The following is a 19,938-nucleotide window of genomic DNA, read 5'->3' on the forward strand; positions in this document are numbered from 1 at the left end:
TAAACACCTCTTCCTTTGGGAGAAAAGCAGCTTTAATAATTAAGACATAATGACTTAACTATGTTCTTCACTGAGGAAGCCCAGTTCTTCTTATCCAAAAGCACAAAGCCATATCTGTGAACAAACTGGTATTCAGCCCTGTATTACAAAGGATCTTGCTCTGCTGAGCATATCTGGGTATTTATTTACCCATTTGCCAAAATCAGATGGGTGAGAAAAATGGAGGAAGGGGAAACGGAGGAGGAGGAACCCAAATTGCAGCAGGCTAGCTTGGCTGTGTGCCAGGCTAGTGAATGGACACTGGTTTACTGGATACAGTGCTTCTGGAGCAGGGAACAAAATTGCATTTATTGAGGAAATCAGGCTTTCCAGGTCTAATTGTATACTTTGAGAGACTGATGAGACTGCACAATAATCCTTTTCTTTGTTACAGCCATGGATTTCCAGAAGAAAAAAAAAACTGTTAGAGGGCTAGAAGGCAAGAGCACCTATACAGATCTGTCTTTTAACTGCTTAGTAAGGAAAGAAATACTTTGCCAGCTTTCCAGCCGGATGGGAAGATACTAGATGGCATCTGAATATCTGAATTCGTGACTCCCAAGATATTGTTCTGCTTGGAGAAATGTATATTGATTTAAGGTTTTTGATGACAGGGAATTATTGAGGATAGCCACAAGTTTATTGTTGGAGAGGACAGGCAGGAAGATTTGTGTCTTCCAGTGGGCAGAAATGACAGATGAAGGTCAATAGCACCAAGTAAGAGATGTAGGGAGATAAACAGCCCCATCTCTGCATTCCATCCTCTTAACACCATCAGTGGCAATTTTATATAGCTGGAGTATCATATGCTTCCCAAATGCCAAGTCAGTGCCCCTTGAATGACAGAGAAAAAAATTTACCATTATTATGAAAGCAGTTAGGAACAAGTACCACCATAGGTGTGTCTTCACTGACACACCTTCCTAAATCCTATGCACAGAGAGGGGTATAATATAGAGGAGATCAAGAAAGGTGATCAGGAGTGCTAACAATCTTGACAAGGAACAATTAAAACTAGAAACTCTCCATTCCCAGAAGGACTTACAGTGGGGAAATGTGTGAGAAACATGAAGTTATGGATACAGTTGAAAAGGTGAATGAGAAAGGACCAGGCAGTTCCTCCAGAAGCATATTCATGCTGCTGCTCAGGGCAGCGGGTGGAAGACTAAAGGAAGGATTTCTCCCTGCCACAGTTCAGATCTGTCAGTTCGCCACAGTGAGTATTAGATCCTCATGGAAATGCATTCAGAAAAGGTTTAGACAAATCCCTGGAATAAAGATCAAACACCAGCTACTAAAATAATGATACAACTATACAAAAATATAAACATATTTCATTGCATATACAAAATCTCTGTTACTAGCAATTATCAGAAGATTATTAGATTAGACAAGACATTGAGCAAAAGGCACCCTTGTGTTCTCCAGAGAGTGTCATTTACTACTGCATGCCAGTCCTCCCTGCTTCCACAGTCCTGTGCACGCAGAGCATCCACTTCTAATCTGGCATCAAGAGAAACTAGTCCTCAACTATACACACACATGGTCACATGTAACACACAGTAAACATTCTCCACTGCAGACCAGGCCAAAACTCAGGCTTGGGCATGTGTGCCCCAGGAAGTTATTTCAAAGCCTAGACCAGAGGTTCACCTAATCATAATTCACTCTAACCTAGTTTCTGAGGGTTACACATACAAACATCCTTTATTAAAAAGTATCAGTAGTCTAAAATAGTGCATTCGATTGCTTAATTATCACACTCATCCTCTTGGTCTAAGCAGCATGCACCAACATTAATTCAGCACACACAGAGATCCTCCTATTTCCGCAGAAAACTGAAGTCATGTGAAAACTGAAGTCAAGTGTGGAAAAACACACCCCACTGCCACAGGCAGACCAGCCCATTAGCTTTCCTTTGCCAGCTTGCACAGTCTCTTAACCCTTGAGTAAGGACCAATAGAGTCATCAAAAACAAAGTCCCACAGAACTCGAATCCAGGACCGGTGATGTGGGAGGTTATCATAATATTCCGCTGCAATCTTCTTCACCTGGAAGAAGAAGAGAGAGAACAAGCTGTTTAGTTGCACAGAATCAGATGTGTTTCAGCCTTCACATTCAGATCTGATAGCACAGCCGTAACCTGAAGTTACCTGTTATTGCTTGTGAGCTTCTGAAGTTCAGCCAAATGGGATGTAGTTAAATGCATTTAGATACTTGCAGATTTCTGATGCAAGTTTTGCCTCACAGTGTCAGAATTTGAAAGATGTGGGATCGCTGCCTTCAGTCAGAACTATTTTGTCTCATTTTGGAAGTGGTGGGATCTCCACAGTGAGATGCCTCATCCACCTAATCAATTGCCAAAGACTCCAACACACTGTATTTAAAGCCCTGTTTGCCACTTGTAATAGTCTTCTGTTGAGGGTTCTGGGTAAGAGAGAATTACCAATTGAGAAAATACCAGATACAGTCTTGCCTACACTTCATTTTCTTCCCTCCATTTTGCTACTGTGATGCAAATCCAAGACAGGTTCCTCCAGCAGGCAGAGGAAATCACAGGGATGGTCTGTTCTCCTCAGTTTGGCATTAAAAATGCTGCAAGATTCATTGGTAGATCATAAATCTAATAAAATTTCATCCCTGTTACAAATCCCCAAATCTTAAGACTGCTGCCATCTGAGAAGCACTGTGCATCATTGGAGTGGTGCTGGTAGTGGGAGTAAGGCCAGAACCAGAGGACAAAGAGGTTTCAAAGCTGGCAGGTTCAGGGGACTATGAGGATTCCCAAGTTATCAGTTATTAGTTATTATTCCTGCTCCACCAAGATGCTCTGCTTTTTGAACACACAAAGCAGCAGTCTGTTAACTATCGTACACTTGCACCTAATTGCTTGGGCATGGTTTTACTGCAGCTCCACCTCCTAGACAAACAAAGCTGTAGAATAGAGTAGTTTGTCTTGCTGGACAGCGTGACTTCTCTCTTTAAAAACCCAGCAGAATTTTAAAGCCAGATATGACGAGCACAGTGCAGAGTTCCAGTGAAGACAAAAAGGGTTACAGAGAAACTGTCACCCTGCAGGAAGGTCTCATCAGCACCCGAGGTGTAATGGTGGAATCTTAACACAGAATTGTGACTGCTTGTGAAAAGGTAAGAATCCCAGCAAAAGTTAAATTATAAGCCAGTATGGCTCACTGCTAATTACGTCATCAATTCAGCTTCCTAGCAGACACTCCTCTGTGAGGTAGGTTGGGTAACATACAAGAGTCATTAAGAACCTCTGCCCCTGTGCACTCCTTGTGCTGGTGGCATGGTAGTGCTGTGCTGGACATGGAAGATTCAGTTCAGGTCTGACTGTATTCTGTCTTTCACTGAATACCTCTGACTTCCTAATAATTCCCTCTATCCTGCTTTAAGGCGTTACTTTGTACTTCAAAGTAATTTATTTTCCGTGGGATTCAGACAATATCAGGATTTCTCCTTAAAGGTATTTGTTAATGACTGGAAGAAAGGTGACTTCCAGGCACCAGGTAACATCTCTGGAGATGCAGATTTAGTTCCCTGTGCTCCTTCTGTAACCACAGAAATAATTTATCCTGGGTTTATATCCTCCTTTTCCCAGGTGGCAAAAGGAATAGCCAGTAAATTAGAGGGAGCACTATTTTAACATTAAGCTCCCTTGAATGAAGGCCACTCAGGAGGCGTGATGCAAACACAAAGGGAGTCTCAGATACCCAGTCCCAAAAGCTTCACTACAGCTCTGACATGGTCATTCCCTAGCATACTGCTGCTTGGACCTTCCCTCCTACCTCCATTTTAGAAGTTCTGCCTGAATTTTGACTTTCAACAGTAATTCAGCCCTCACCTATGCTAGTCAAGTTCATATGGTGAGTCTACCATTCCCCTCCTCTCCAAAGCCCCCATATATTTCTTGCCTTCTGAACCAGACATGTTTTCTCAGCTATTAACATTAGTGTGCAGAGCTCTTGATGTTAAATTCTGACCACTACAAGAGCTTCAGCTTCATGAAGTGTTTCTGTATTGCCCCTTGGAAGTGGAAGGCTGGAAATCCGTAGGAACCAATTCACTTCCTAGGAACAATGTCTCAGGCAGCAGCTGTGTCCTCTGGCTCCACAAGCTAACTAAAAATGACCCCAGTGACAATGTAGGAAAAAATGGCTCAGAGAAGAGGCCAATAAACAGCCTGCCTACATTCAGCCCAATAGTTTCTGCAAACATGAGCAGCAGTGTAGTCTGGACATACTTGTGAAGAGCTAAGGTGAACACAACATGTATGTCTGAAAACTTGCACTTCAATATATTCCATACACATATCGTGCAGTTGTATTACAGATTTAAAACAGGCACCTAGAATACAAGTATTCTTTGACAATTAAGATGATTAATCAAAATACCCAGCAGTAAATTTTAAAGGAGATCCTACAGACCATATGCTGGAGGCAGCCATGGCTGGCAAGCTGCTGGCCAGCATCAGGTGGTGGAGCAGTTGTTTGTTCAGCAAGGGTACCTGTTCAGTGCCTTCCCACAGAGTATGGTGGTAGCTCATTTTGAATGAGGAGGTCACAAGAGATGACCAGGGGTTTGCACTGGAGTGTGTCACCCCAGATCAGCAGTAGGACAGTGATTCACACCTACATGAAGTGTTTCCTGGCTCTGCTTGGCTTCGTGTCCAGCAGCACCTTGTGCAGGAAGGCAGGCACCACTTGCACCACTGGCAAGGTTCCTGTGCTCTGGGCAGGACAACTGTATGAAATGTTCAGAAACACTGGAGAAGAGAGGGTAAAGTGCAGTAAGGATTGGAGAAAAAATTTAATGAATGCAGTTAGAGGGAGGACTTCTGAAGGATTTTCTTATGGAAAAGACAAGGAAATTTGTTCCCATTTTGCTATCATGTGGCAGAAAAGAATTTTAAAAGTGGTTTCTCTTGTATAATGGATCCGCAAAAGTTTCCCAACAAAAACGTCTCATTTGTTGTAATTTCTTTCAGCATCTCTGTAGGTAAAACAGAATTATCTCCTTATCTACCAGAAAATCTGGGTGGTGGGAGGACAGAAAGTACTTGGGGTTTAATGCAAATTCCCTTTTAAATGCAATATCATATAAGGAGTGGCTGAGGAAGATGCTGTTTGTTTAGCCTGAAGAAAAGGAGGCTCAAGGGAGACTTTATCACTGTCTGCAACTACCTGAAAGGATGTTGTAGCAAGGTGGGGGTTGCCCTCTTCTCCCAGGCAACCAGCAACAGGACAAGAGGAAATGGCCTCAAGCTGTTTCAGAGGAGGTTCAAGCTGGATATCAGGAAGAATTTCTTTGCTGAAAAAGTTCTCAAGCATTGGAACAGGCTGGCCAGGGAAGTGGTGGAGTCACCATCCCTGGAACTGTTCAAGAAATGACTTGATGTGGCACTAAGTGCTACAGTTTAGTTGATATGGTGATATTCAGTCCAAGTTTGGACTCAATGATCTTGGAGATCTTTTCTAACCTTAAGGATTCTATGATTCTATGATTTTATATCTATTAAGTATGTTTGAGGCTGGAAGAGTCACCGTTTGTGTCAGATTCTGGGTGCAGTACAAAACCTGAGGATGGTAGTTTTCAGGTAGCAAGTGTTGCAGCCAGATCCTAGATTGTCTTAAAAGAGGATGGCACTGTGACAAAGTATTCCTAAATCCTGCTTCTCAAGCTCTCCGTATTGTACTGTAGATGGTCCCTTTCCTTCAGTTCCTCCCACCCTTCTTCCTTACAGAACCCCAATCCTACTCCATCATATCTGATAGGCACAAAAGTTAAACCCAGCCTAGTATTTCGGCACAGTTGTTACAGACTCTTTGTCCTGGGGCTATACAGAAACTAGAGATCCTTACAACATGAAACTGCAGAATTATGTTTAGAATTCTAGAAGGCATATTACAGGAGTTCCCTCTACAGTTCTATAACCCCACCAGGGGCTGGGGGTTCACTCAAGCCAGCCCTCCTGGCCATTGCAGGGTTAATGAAATCTGCAATTCAAACCCAGCACATCTACCATGTTTTCCAGTCTTGTCTGTCCAATAAATCTGGTTTCATACCATGTCTTTTCCTTTTCCCACAAGCTTAATGAGTAACTAGTTTGCCTCTGGTAACACTGCCACTTTTATTGCAGCTTCTAGGATCAGTACTGAGTTCCTCCTCCGCCTCCAATCTCCTGTCTCCATAAGTATATTCAATCCTTCATATAATGAAGAATGGATCTTTTGGTAAATAATGCAATGTTTTATAGTTATAAAGCTTCATGCAAAGACTAAACTAGTTCTAAGTCTATAGGGGTGGGTTTTTTTAGAGCAGGTCCTTCATTACCATGTTAAATTTCATGGTCTCTTGTGTAATCTCTTATTATACTAGAGAGACAATTTCTTACTGCACACCCATGTCACTCATCTTTAATATCCATAAGCTTATGAGAGCAGCCTAATTCTTCCTCTTTCAAATCTGTCATACTCCTAGGGTAAAGGTCTTTCCAGCAGCAAACACATTACTCAGACTGTTCTGAATGACACACCTGTGACAAAGGACAAAGCTGAATTTCCTTTCTTGATAAGCAAGCTGAAGAGCTAGTTACTTTCCAAGATTAAGATCCAGTTATTCTCTAATCCCATTTCTCCCCTGCTCTCAATCATGAAGGAACCAAATAAAGATCTTTATTCCACTTTCTACTTGTCAATGATTAAAAATAAAAATAGCCTCACCAAGAGGTCATCCATATTACACAATTCAATTATTACAAGTCCAAGTGCCTAAAAGACAAGATCTGAGTGAAGAATTTGCTGGGAGGTTAAGCAGTGTAGAGCAAGGTGAGGTTTTTTACCCGTTATGAAGTTCAAGGTTGAAAGTTAAGCAGCAAGGATCTGTTTCCTTTTTTCTTTCCTCCAAAGAGGTGGAGATTTTTTTTTTCTCATTTTGCAGAAAAGAGTAATCAACTTATTTTAATGGACAAAGGATTTTCTACAGTAACTGTTTTGCCAAAGAATTTTCACTTTTTGATAGAATATTTAACTATAATTAATCACTTGTCAAATACTCCAAGTTTTCAATATAATTCTAGAAGGCAACAGTGATTGACAAGTCTGGTGTGTCCTCCACCAGCAGGACAAGCCTCTCTTTCTCCAAAGAGCAAAACACACATGAACATAAGCCCATGAAATTCAACTAGTAGCTCTATCTTCTTTACATGGGAGGGCAGATACTTCCAGCTGCTGTACTGCCTCAAGGAATTAGGCTGAACTATTTGTAGTGTGGGTGGAGAAGAGCTTTTCAGGTCTCAGTCAGGTCTGGAGCAACAGTCCCAGCAAGTTCAATTAGTCACTCACCTCCCTTGTGCAGGATACAGAGCTAACCTTCTTCTCTTTCTCTATTTACATTTTGGTAATCTAAGGATCTAAGCCTATCTGATAAGTCTGAACATTTGAAACTAAAGCTAAGCCCATGCACTTCCCAGCTGAACTATCAGGTGTATCAGTGATGGGAGTGCCTGACAGGAGAACTTCACATCTGAGTGTGGGCTGCTGTACCAGCTGCTCTGTGCCTGGCCAGGAACAGGCAGCTCATCCAGGACAGACCTCCAGCAACAAAGAACTGCAGGCACTATAGAGGCTTCCCACTCTCTTCTACACCACACGAAAACCTCCCCTTGATTTGAATCTCCTCTCAGACAGCATTTCTGTGATGAAGAACATTACCCCGTACAGCAGGGTTTGCCTGGATATACCATCATACAAGTTGTACATCCTATTCAGTAGCGGGGAGGTCACAGCCACTGAACCTCAGACTCCCCAGCTCTACCTCCACCTCATGAGGATACTGCAGTAGTAGTCCCCAACTTTGCATCAGCCCAGAGACAGAAGATGTTTCCTTCCTACCATACCAGAGAATTTATATGCAGGAGTAATCCGAAGTCACATACCTCTAATCCTGTGAGCACCTGCTGTGGAACCCTTGTATTAAAACCCACAAGAGTAGCTACATACCTGGAGGGAGATTGAAAAGCTTTCCTAGACACCTGGGCTTTGCAAATTTGATTCCCACAGCTGATAAAACATAGGCAAAAAGGGGTTTGCCTTTCAAAGGAGGAAAGCCACAGCACTTTCCCAACGACAGACCAGGCCTCTTCAGTTTCTGTGGGTGGGGCAGCAGAGCTAAAACGAGTCACGGAGAGCAGGGCTTTGTTTTCTAGTGCCATTTGTGTCAGGCTGGAACATGCCCCAATTCTTACGTCATCTCAAAAATAGAAAAGCTTCTCTTTGATGTTAATCAAGCAATATAGGTAGCAGATTGATTATTAGACAAATTTCAACTAGTAATTGCCACCTGTCTCCCTTTAGATGGGCCTTTAAACTTTCAGAGTTGCAACTTCTTGGCTGAGAGATGTAAATGGAGAAATTTAGAGCCTTGTTGGAGGATTTTATCATGCAAAAAGTATTTCTCAAGCCCTCTGAGGGTCAGATGTTCTAGTTTGCATCAAATAAACTAAATATTACAGCAGTTTGACAACCATTTCTCTCAATCTCTGGCTTAAAATTAATTAGAAACAAATCAAAAAAGCTTTCTTCTTTTTTTTCCTTTTTTTTTCTTAAACTGATCAATTGCTATGATTTGGAGTGTTTTCTTTGGGGCAGTTTAGAAGTTTTTATCAAAATCTAACTCATGCATACTTATGCCACACTTACCATGGGCAATCTGCATCCAGGAATGCTGGGGAAGTCATGATGCTCCATGTGGTATCCTACATTAAAGGTGAGCCAGTTCAGAGGTCCATAATAAGAGTATGTCTCATACCCTTTTAAGAACATGTAGTGTTCTGCTATGAAGTGCCCAGAAATGGGATGTAAACCCAAGCAAAGAAATGTACCTGCTATTAAATAAATAACAGGTTTGAGTCCCCAAAGGTTGTAAATGATTAGGTCTACAGAAAACTGTACAAGAGCATTGAAAACTTCCATCTGTGTAATCGCTTTGGGGTTCACATACAGTGGCCTCAGACTGTAGAACAGAGGTTGGAGGAAAAGCCAAAGCAGTTTCCGAAGGGGTGTACAGAAAAACCAGCCTTCAAAGTCTGTGGGAATGTCCACATCCAAGCTGTCCCCTCCCAGGTACCGGTGATGGTCGATGTGGTATTTCTTGAAGGAGGCAGAGTAAGGGATGCCAATCGGCAAGTTGGCAAAGACTGCGAACCACCGGTTCCACTTGGCCTGCTTGTTCCCAAAGGCGACGTTGTGTGAAATATCATGGATGGCTAAGGTCAGCGAATGGTTGATGCAACCCCCAAAACCATAAGCCCAGAAGAAAATCCATTTCCAAGATAAATCTTTCACCAGGTAGCATGCCAGAAGCTGCACGAAAACCATTCCAGATACAATCCACTTCAAATGTGGATCAGGTCCCATCAGAGTCTTGATCTCCGGATACTTTGCTAAAGGAAAAAATGCAGAGAAAAACTTCAGTAAATCACGGTTAGGTAAACACAATCACCACTGGGACTCTCTGTTTTTATCACACTGTATTTGAGGTTCTAGTTTTATGAAATGGTAATTCAAAAGTAGAGTTGCCACTATAATAAAGGCTTTACTAACATATGGGCTCTATTCCCACTTCCAGCATCATGTCCAAATGTGATTGATATCAATATATATAGATATATACAGACATATAAAAAAAATACCCTGATGGTCAACCTGTGGCATCATGTGCCTTCACCACAATGAGTATTGCTTCACATTATTAGTATGCCAAAACCCACATGATTTAAGTGCTAAGAAGCACCTTCTGTCAAGTTTATTATTTCCTTTTGTATTTTGCTCAGATCAGATTTTTCTTCCACAAAAGGGATACAACTGCCTTCTTCATAACCCTTTTCACACTGCTGCTTCAAACATATTAGCAGAGGACAGAGAGCCAAGCAACAGGCTCGCCAGGTTTTGCTCTGTGGTTAGATGACAAATGCAGCATTTAAAAAAAAATTCCTAATTATTTGAGTGTTTACCAGTGCTCACAACACGTACAACCCTTCACACATGGTAACATCACAATAAAGTCAGTAATATTATCAGGATTTTGTAAGACACAGAAAATTTTTCTCTGTTCTCATTCCTCGGCCTGTTCCCAAGTCACATACCACAACCAGGCATAAAAGCCACAAGATAATCACACAACAGCTTCATGAGGCCTCACAACTACTGCAGTGTCAGAGAGACATGGGCTAGACTTGCCAGGTCTGACTCACATGAGGCCAGGACTAGCTTACTTATCTTTGGTTCTAGCAATCATTCATCTTCCTTTTAAAAGAAAGAAAAGACAGAGTACAGCTTACCCTCTAGGTGCTGTTCATTGATACACATGTCCTCTTTACAAATCCACACTCTCACTTCTAGTATTAACTTGCACATAATTTTTTCCACTGTTTTATGGCTTTTACCTACCTACTGACCTCCCTCCTTTAACTCATACTCTGCATTTCTCAAAAATTACAGCTTACACAGATAAGTGCGTAGACAAGTCACTCGCTCTGAACCCTGAGGTTACACAGTGTGTCCTGTAAGTTTGATAGGCCTGTTTTAAGAATAGAAAAGTAAACATCATCTGAGTGTCACAGTATAACACCAATGCAATAAAATCAGATTACAATGACCAGCATCTATGCAGCTGTATATGCTATAAACAAATGCTGGAGACAACACATGTAGTTTATGTGACCTTGAAAGCAGTGGCAGGTATGGAGTGCTGAATGCAGAGAAGGCTTTTGTAAAAGTGAAGCCTGAGAAGTTTGATGAAGTTTCAGAGAGATGAAGTACTACTTAAGGAAGTAGATTGATATGGTCATGCTTTGTAACCATTCCAACAACTTTTGAGCCTGTTAGCCAGCTTCACCTCAGCGTGACAGAGATTAGGGACAATAAAGACCAGACAAGTGCTGTGGAAGATGGTGAGAAAAGAGATATTCCCAATTCTTCTTGTGAGGACAAGGGAGCCAATTCACCATGAGGAATAATCAGGCAAAAGAGAAATTTTTCTAAGTGGGGGAAAATCTCTAGTAAAAGTTCGTATCTTTCTAAAGTCAGTCAAATTTTTTTGATAAAAATCTCAGGAAAGTCCAAAGGGTTTCTGTTTTGCTTTCATTCTTATTTTCACAGTTTTCTAAAATTATAGTGTTCACACTAGAAAAATTAACATGCTACAAATTGTTCCCTAGTACCTGAATATGTACCAAAATTCTACATGAAGTGCTGCTTATTCAAAGTCCACTCTAAAGAATAACTTGATATATTGACCTGGTCAGAAAGACTGTTAAAGATATGCAATTTTATATAGCTTAATCTCCTGCTTAGGGGCCTCTGTCCAGAACCCAGAAAACTCTTTAATAAATCAAACCACCTCAATTGTTCAGTTGCACAGCTGGTTACTGAAGTGAAAAAAGGAGATGAAGAAATGTAAAACAACCAGATCTGGTGGTCAGCTTGGTCAAATTAAGGCTATATGGTCTTAAACTCTGCCAGGGGAGGTTTAGGTTAGATATTAGGAAGAAATTCTTTACAGGGAGGGTAATCAGGCATTGGAACGGGCTGCCCAGGGAAGTGGTGGATTCTCCATCCCTGGAGGTTTTTAAGATGAGACTGGATGTGGCACTTAGTGCCATGGTCTAGTAACCGTGGTGGTAGTGGATCAAGGGTTGGACTTGATCTCAGAGGTCCCTTCCAACCCAGCTGATTCTATAATTCTATATTCACCAAAAAAAAAAAAAAAAAATTAATGGGATGGGAAAATTCCTTAGAGATGCTTTATATTGTCATTTGAGAATAATGGAAGTTTTTGACCTATTTCTTTCTTTAGCAGTCAACAAGGACCACAGATTCCATTTAAGAGGTTTCAGAGCAGTTGCTGCCAACAGGCAGCAACAGTGTGTGCAGGCAGCAGTGCAGGCAGGTTGCATTTGTCACAGGTGACAGCTATTAAGTAACTTGCTAGGGTTTAATATTAAATTCAACACATGATTAACTCCTCTCCAACAGTTAATCTTTGCATACTAGTCAAACCACAGTAGTGTGGCTATTTATCACTAATACTGATAAACCTGTCCCATCTCCATGGCATGGAGAGACCTCAGGTTTCTCCCCATGAAGAAATCATGGCTTGGGCAGGGGTGTGGTGCTCGTAAGCTCACTGAGGCTAAAAGCCCTGCTGGTGGAGTAGCCTGCCAAAGATCTGTTCATTCAGAAGTGCTTCAAATGCAGAATGTTGAATACTGACCCTGTATAGACTTGAGGCTAAGCACTCCTCAGTGAGACACATTTAGTCTCAGATTAAGTGATCCTGATGACTGGAGTTTATGTATAACGTACTGACACAAAGATGCAATAACACAAATATTTATCTCCTTTTTCCCTCATGTTCATGCCTTGCAGTTAGCTGACAGACTGTACAAACCAGACATAACTCATCTGCACATCAAAAAGGAGAGAATCAGAGGCAGGGTTACTGGCAGTGCTGAACCAGGAGGCACAAAGGACTATCAGACCTCTGGCAGCCAGCCAGTAAAGACCACCTTTGTCTTCTACACATTGCACTTTGCAAAGTAAACAGACACCTACTCCCCAGTCTTGAGACTGCTAGAGTTTCACACGAGGAAGCATCTGAACGGAGCTTCTCATCATGCTGCTCTTTCCTGAATTGCTTCCATTTTGGTCTTCCTGAGCACTTTTCCATTCTAAGAATGATGAGCTTCTATATGGCCAGAGTCCATTGCTTCCCAACAAGCACCATGGCAGGGCTAAAACATGATGTAATCTAGAGCTAACTCTTCATTATGCAAAATCATGGCGTGGAGAGGACACAGAAAGAGGATATAAAAAAAACAACCTCATGACTCAGCCCTTCTAGATAAGGCAATTGGAGTTCATGTGTGCACACATGACCTGGGACAGGCCAGACACCCACAAATTTATATGACTATATAGGACCAGGGTTTGCCCTTTAGAGTTTGATGAGAACAGCAGAGCTCCAGCTACTCTAGTGTCTACATGGCACATTTTCCAGCCTCTGGCTTATTGAGAAAGTCCATTAGCTCAGCCTGGCAGACAGTTTATCCACATGTGCTGCTTCTAGTTGTCCAGACAGATCCATTGTACTGTCTTTTGTAGGGTGGGGATACTGGTGTAGATATACAGCAGGACTTTTCTGTCTCCCAGGTCAGCACACTGCAAAAGCAGCATGGGAACTTTAGTAGAGAAGGTAAGTGTAGTTAATAATTCTGCTCAGCCACCTCCACAGTCTCTATACATGACCTCAGAGCAGCTGAAAGCTATTCTATGATGATGAAAGACATTTCCCACTTGTACAACAGTGTGGATGAAAGAACAGCAGTCAAGAGAGAATAAATGCTGCAAGAATATTTTCAGAAGCGTTCACAATTCTGAAACAATCCATTTACTGAATTAACATTTCAGAGAGATCACTCCACTGTTGTGTGTAAGCATCAGTCACCTTTCTAGAGGCAGGTCACACTCAGCACAAGTTTCTAAACTGACAAATTAGTCTGATTGCATATTTTTAGCTTGATATTTTTCTCTGGAGATCCAGGAACACTCACCATAGCCCTACTGTGATCCTCAGTTAGTGCTGGATCAGTTGTTCCTGGAGAGGCCATTGGTTGCCAGGTCCTGGTGTTCCTCCTCTTCAGGAGACAGCAAATATCTTGTTCTGAACCCTCACTCAATCTCCATGCTACTGACACTGTTCCTGAGGTAACTCAGAAGAGCCCCAGTGATGGTACCAAACACAGTTTCTTGTTGATGTGACATCACATACTTTTTACTTGCACATTTTGACGTACATGGGATTTGGAAGTGAACAAGAGCAGGAGCTTTCCATAAAGACAGTGATAGAGGTTTAAAGGAGCAGCAGCCTTGCCTACATCCACAAGAAGCTAGTAATAACAAGAGAAGAAATTTAATTTCTTGATTTTCCTTTATTTTGACCACAAGTGCAACATACAGATATAGTCAAAGTGGAGATACCATTCAGTATAAGGCACTTAGGAGGTCTGTTAAAGAGAAGAGGAAAAAAAAAAATCTCTGTGACACTGCTGTCCTGGACTATGTTCTGTTGACTATGAGTCCCTGCCAGAACAAATAAGAGACACCAGGCACAGGATGTAAGCTTTACTACCCCATGTCCTATACTGGAGCTGATATTTGTACCAAAAAAATTAACAAACCAAAAGAAGACAGTTTACTGACAGGACCATGTTTTGCCTCATAACAGCTCAGCTCGTGAACATGTTCATAAACAGCACAGCACACCTGAGTCCTCAGTGAAAGACATGGAACTGTTGGAGCAGGTCCAGAGGAGGGCCACAAAAATTGTCAGAGGGCTGGAGAACCTCTCCTGTAAGGAAAAGCTGAGAGAGTTAAGAATTGAGGCTCTACCACCTGGAGAGGTGAAAGCTCTAGGAAGACCTTATTGCCTTTTAATATTTAGAGGGGGCTTATAAGAAAGATAGGGACTGACTTTTTAGTAGGGCTTGTTGCAATAGGACAAGGGTTTTGAACTAAAGGAGGAGAGATTCAGTCTAGACATGAGGAAGAAATTTTTTACAATGAGGGCAGTGAAACCCTGGCATAGGTTGCCCAGGGAGGTGGTGGATGCCCTGTCCTAGGAAACATTCAAGACCAGGTCAGATGGGGCTCTGGGCAACCTGATCTAGCTGAAGACATCCCTGCTCATTGCAAGGGGGTTGGACTAGGGGACTTTTAAAGGTCCTTTCCAACTGAAACTATTCTATGATTAATTCAAACCATACATGGGCCAAGACACAGGACACACAGAGGACAACAGGCATGACAAAAGCTTCTGGCTCTGTATAGTCTCCTAATCTCTCCAGTAGGCTGGAGAGAAACCTTTTTTCCCACCTAATTACACTGAAGTTTTATATATCCACTGTGCAAGGAAAAATGTCTTAATCTTGTACTTGCCAACCACAAGCCTCTGAATTGCTTAGTGCTGGCTGGTCCAAGGGGCTCACTCAGAAGTGCCACCAGAGGGAAAGTACCCAGTGGTGCCACACTGCTGGTGTCAACAGAGATGGATGATGTCAGCACATCACTATGTCAGCACATCACTATGACAGTAGCTATAACCTTGCTTACACTTGTTTGGTAGCTAGTTCAGAGGAAAGGGATGTAGGAATGCTAGGAAGAGGACTTCCAGCTGCCTCTGAAACAACAACCCACAATATGGAGTAGGCTGAAGCCTTTGGTTACACAATACATTTTCAACAGAGGACTACAAATGCCTAAACCAGTGACTTTCTGCTCATGTGATTTATTTCATAGGTGATGCCCACAGGGAATTGGCATGAGCACTGAGATAGCAGCTATTCTGGATGTGCCTGTCAGAGAACAAGCACATCAGTGGCAGCACTGAGCCCACATACTGCAGAATAAAGGGGAAACAAACTCCGTTTCTTTGCCAGAAGCACATGTAATTGAGAGTTTTCATTTAAGCTAAGGAGAGATGCCTATGCATATTTCAGTAGGTACAATTTAATCAGAATTTTCATAAATGTGAGGTTTGAATAGGTAACAGAAGAGACAGCTGAAAGAAATAGCAGATTAAATAAGGCAGAGCTGGAAGCTATACTCAGACCAGATAACTGCTAAAATAAAATGTATTTTTTGCTTTTTTTTATTGTGTTTTACCCCTCCTCATAGGGTAACATCTCAGCCTTCCTACAGAATAAAGCACATATAAAATGCTTGCACCATCTCCACTCCAAAATAACTTGGCAAAGAATTAATTATATAATTATGAATTATTCTTATATGTCAGATCATATTCAGGTGTTCCTGGTCTACCCTGAGCAACAGTGAGTAAGCCCTCATCCTCAGCAGCAAACAAGTGCTTCCCTAAGGATCCTGTGAGGCAAGACATTTTCTGACCAACCTACAGTAATTTTAAAAAGTTAGATCCAACCCATGGCACAAATATGATCTCACACTTCCCATGTCACAACATACTGCTCATTGCTTACATTTGGGAAACTGTTTGCAGGTGAAATAAGCATACATTTTGTGCTTATGGTGTTACCTGCATCTGAGCAATGCTTTTTTCATCTCTCAAGAGTGACAAATCACCAATACTTCCCACTGTGCAAGACTATAGTTCTTCAAGTGTTTTGATCCAAAAAATCCTTACTGATGCTAGAAATCCTATTTCTACTAAAAGTAGATATCTCTTCTGTGTTGTACCCTATATCTCCCTCTAATAGCATTTTTGTAACTATACAGAAAGACTAAGCAGCTCTAGATGAAGAAAACCTTTCTTCCATCAGGAAGTTTTTAGCCAGGTCTTTCCCTAACAGAGCTCACTGCAGCATTACACAAACCTCAGCCCTGACACCAGGCAGTAACAGGCTTTTCATAACCAAGAGGGCGAGAGAATAGCAATGAAACAGTTCCATTTCATAAACTGAAAGGCGTGAATAACGTGTTCAGGAACACGTACAATGTGATGTGGGTCGAAGTGCCAGCTTGGCAAGGGACCTCCCCTGTAACTTAGAAGCAGTTGGCACCTAGACAGTACCAAACACAAGCTACATTTTAATACCTAGATTCTAAGAGTAAGATACAACAAAGAGATAACAGAGAAAGGATTACCTCTCCCTTGCACAAAACCTTGATCTATTTGCTGGTATAATTATAACCATTAGGAATCACACCTCTGGTAGGTTCATCTAGTGCAACAAAGTCCTGCCACAAGCTACCTCCCAGCCAGCCCAGTTGATAAACACAGCTCACAGCTCTGCAGCTCAACTGGAACAAGGTGCCCACAGGAGCTGTGGATGGCTCATCCCTCTTAAGTGTTCTAGGTCAGGTTGGATGGGGCTTTTAGCAACCTCACCTTGTGAAAGATGTCCCTGCCCTTGGCAGGGAGATTGGACTCACAGAGTTCTCCTTCAGACACACGTTGTCACTGACTACAAAAGTCTTACAGACACCTAGGCTACTAAGTCACAACTTTGTGATGGACCATTTTTACCTCTCAGTTGTTCTATCGGAACATTGAGGCAACAACCCAAAGAAAGAAACTGCCCTACGTGTTTGTCAGTTTGCTCATTTTATTTTTCTTAACAGATAATTTCCACTTGCATTTAAATCCAACTAGCCATGCCTGAGAGAGACCAACATTTCAGAAAGCTGCAGCATAAACAGAGAACAATCAAGTTTCAGTGCTTAGCAACTAAATCATTAACCTATTTGGAGGGAAATACTTCCTTTACCAGCATGGAATGTTGTCCCCAAGGCATTGCTGTATAAAACAACAGAAAATACATGGACTTTTACAGATATGTGTTCATATGCATGTAAGATTCTTACAGTGTTCTCCAGCTCAATGGACACTAGACATTTTGATAAGTACATACTTTGGGTACTAGGGGTTTGCTGATCCTCAGGCTTTGAATAATACAGTGAGGACCATGACACCAGCATCATAGAGGATACCATGACAGCTTCAGTAACTTTTGGTAACATTTTGGTATCATGACACTATCCATTCTGCCTTGATTGTTCTGCCCACATCTTTCATGTCTCTCTTCCCATGTTGTATTTCTCTATTCCCCTCCTTCTGCTCCCACAGCTGGGGCAGCGGGGGCTGCAAGGATGGACCTTGATTCCAATCACTTGTTCTGAACCCAGAGGAGAGGTGGGTAAAACCTCTGCAAGTGTGCAGTTGAAAGATCCTAAGAGTTTGTTGCAGCAAGGGTAAGGGAGCCCAAGCACTCTTTACATAATACAACTTCATTGTGATCTGCAGTCCCCATTCTACAGCACAACCAGAAAAGCAAGAGATTAGTAAGGGTAGAGACCCACCATAGATACTTCTACCCACAGCTCACCAAAATGTAGTGCCCTTGACTAAAAGGATGAGTAGCACATCAAGAAGCATCATTTTCTATAATGATATCATTTGACTCTCTACCTTGATTACATAGTAAAATAATTATTATTTTCCTGGGTGTAATTCAAACCTGTACCAGGATATTCCACTGGTGCAACTATACTGGAAATATTTTTGTAATTTAGATTAATCCTGGGTTAATCTATGAGATTGTGGAGGACTTAAAATACTGCACCTAATTAGCATATACCCTATGCATACGCACCCTGAGCTGCTACTCAGCCACAAGTTTTCCAGTGCCCTTCTTTATAAAAGTACTTTAAAAACTTTATCCTACTCATTAGAGGGGGGAAAAAACAGAACAACCGACCCACCCAAATAAAAACTGAGGGAAAAAAAATAAAAATTTTATTTATTAATAAAAGGTTGGAAATGTATTTTCAGGAGACATGCAACAATACTCTGCAACAATTCTGAACTATCAATTCTTCTCTGAAACGATCTTCAGAATAGCCCAAAGCCCCAAAGTAGAATAAACCTCCCGACCCAACACACTCCTGTGCGCAGTTAACACGAAAATACAGACGTGCACCTTGTCCCTGACAAGCCGCGGGAGACTTGCGATTGTTCTCTAGCAAACCTCACCCACATACCCGTTGACTTTATTGCACTCCCAAGACACTGGGAACAAGTGCCTTCGGGAGGGCTCCCAGCCCGCAGTCCGGGCAGACTGGGAAGGGCTGGCGCCTGCCGGGATCCCCCGACGGCAGCCAGGGCACGGCGCGGGCAGGTGGGCGCAGCTCTGCCGCTCCGGTGAGCCGGCTTACCGCTGCCTCCGGAAGGCAGAGAGCCGGGGGAGAGCTGAGCCCCTCGGGGGAAACACCCCTCCGAGCCCACCGGGCCGTAGCTCTCCACAGCCTGGACACCCGCCCCGAGCCGGTCTCGGTACCGACACAGGCGGACCCGGCGCCGATCCCCCGCCCCACCCGCCCCGTCCCGGAGCGCAGCCCTGCCCGCCCCGCCGGCGGCCGCTCCCGAGCGCCCCGGCGTACCCAGGATCTCCTTCCTGCGCTGCGTATGGGGCTGCTCCGTGTAGACCCACTCGAAGTCCTCACGGGTGACGCGGTTCCCCATAGCTCCCGCTGCGCCCCGCGCTGCGCTGCCCTTATAGATCTGCGCTGCTCTTATAGCTCTGCGCTGCTCTTATAGCTCCGCGCCCAGGAGGGGCGGCTCCCCTGCCCGCCGCCGCCCCGCAGGTAGGCACTGGGGCTGCGGCTTCGCCCGGGTGTGCAGGAGCCGCGGGAGCTGCACGGCCCCGCTGTGGTGTGCAAGGGAACCCGGGAGAGAGAGGATGCTTCGGGGCTGGCTCTGGGTGCAGCGGACGGACGGCCGAGGTTCGCTCTGCTGCAGGGACCTCAAAGGCAGGCGGGAGAGGTGTGGGGGGTGGGTGGGCGTGTTCGCAGGGCAGCAGGTTCCCCATCGTGCTGCTGCCACCACCGGAGCTCAGCACAGCCACTGCATCCATCCCCGCCTGGGACGGCTTCAGAGCAAAAGGGGAACTGCAGCGCTGCAGGTCCCCAGGCGTTTCCAGACGTGGCTTTTGGAAAGCAAAGGTAGTCCAAACTCCATAAACCCGGAGATATGGCCCTAAGCAGAACGTGGCTTAGGGCAAAGCCCAGCTGTGTGAGCTCCTCCCAGGGGTGGAAGACCTGGGACGACACAAATGCGACCAACGCCTGACACACATTTCCTTGCCGCTCTGACAAATCTTCATGAGCTGTCCCGGTAGAATCCAGCCCTTGGCTGTGTCACACTTCACCCCTACAGCTCTGCGGCCCATTTCCCAGGTACCGTCCCTGCTGGAGTAGCAGGAAATCACACTGCTCCCTTGGTAACAAAGCCAGGCAAAGGACTAGCTAACCTTAAAACTGACATAACCTTACTTACCTCTCTAGTCAT

The 19,938-nt window shown here is 43.4% G+C and overlaps 1 protein-coding gene across 1 annotated transcript; it reads right to left on the bottom strand.

Moving 5' to 3' along the window:
* Positions 1-963: 963 nt before the first annotated feature.
* On the bottom strand, positions 964-19,136 carry DEGS2 (delta 4-desaturase, sphingolipid 2). Its single transcript, XM_029964245.1, has 3 exons — positions 19,032-19,136; positions 8,757-9,499; positions 964-2,090 (listed from the first exon to the last, which is right to left on the bottom strand). Exons 1-3 carry the CDS (start codon positions 19,111-19,113, stop codon positions 1,947-1,949), a joined length of 969 nt encoding a protein of 322 aa, XP_029820105.1. The 5' UTR covers positions 19,114-19,136; the 3' UTR covers positions 964-1,946.
* Between the last annotated feature and the right edge of the window lie 802 nt (positions 19,137-19,938).

Source organism: Manacus vitellinus, unplaced genomic scaffold, assembly GCF_001715985.3.
Source record: "Manacus vitellinus isolate BGI_N305 unplaced genomic scaffold, ASM171598v3 scaffold_6_pilon, whole genome shotgun sequence".
Taxonomy (NCBI): domain Eukaryota; kingdom Metazoa; phylum Chordata; class Aves; order Passeriformes; family Pipridae; genus Manacus; species Manacus vitellinus.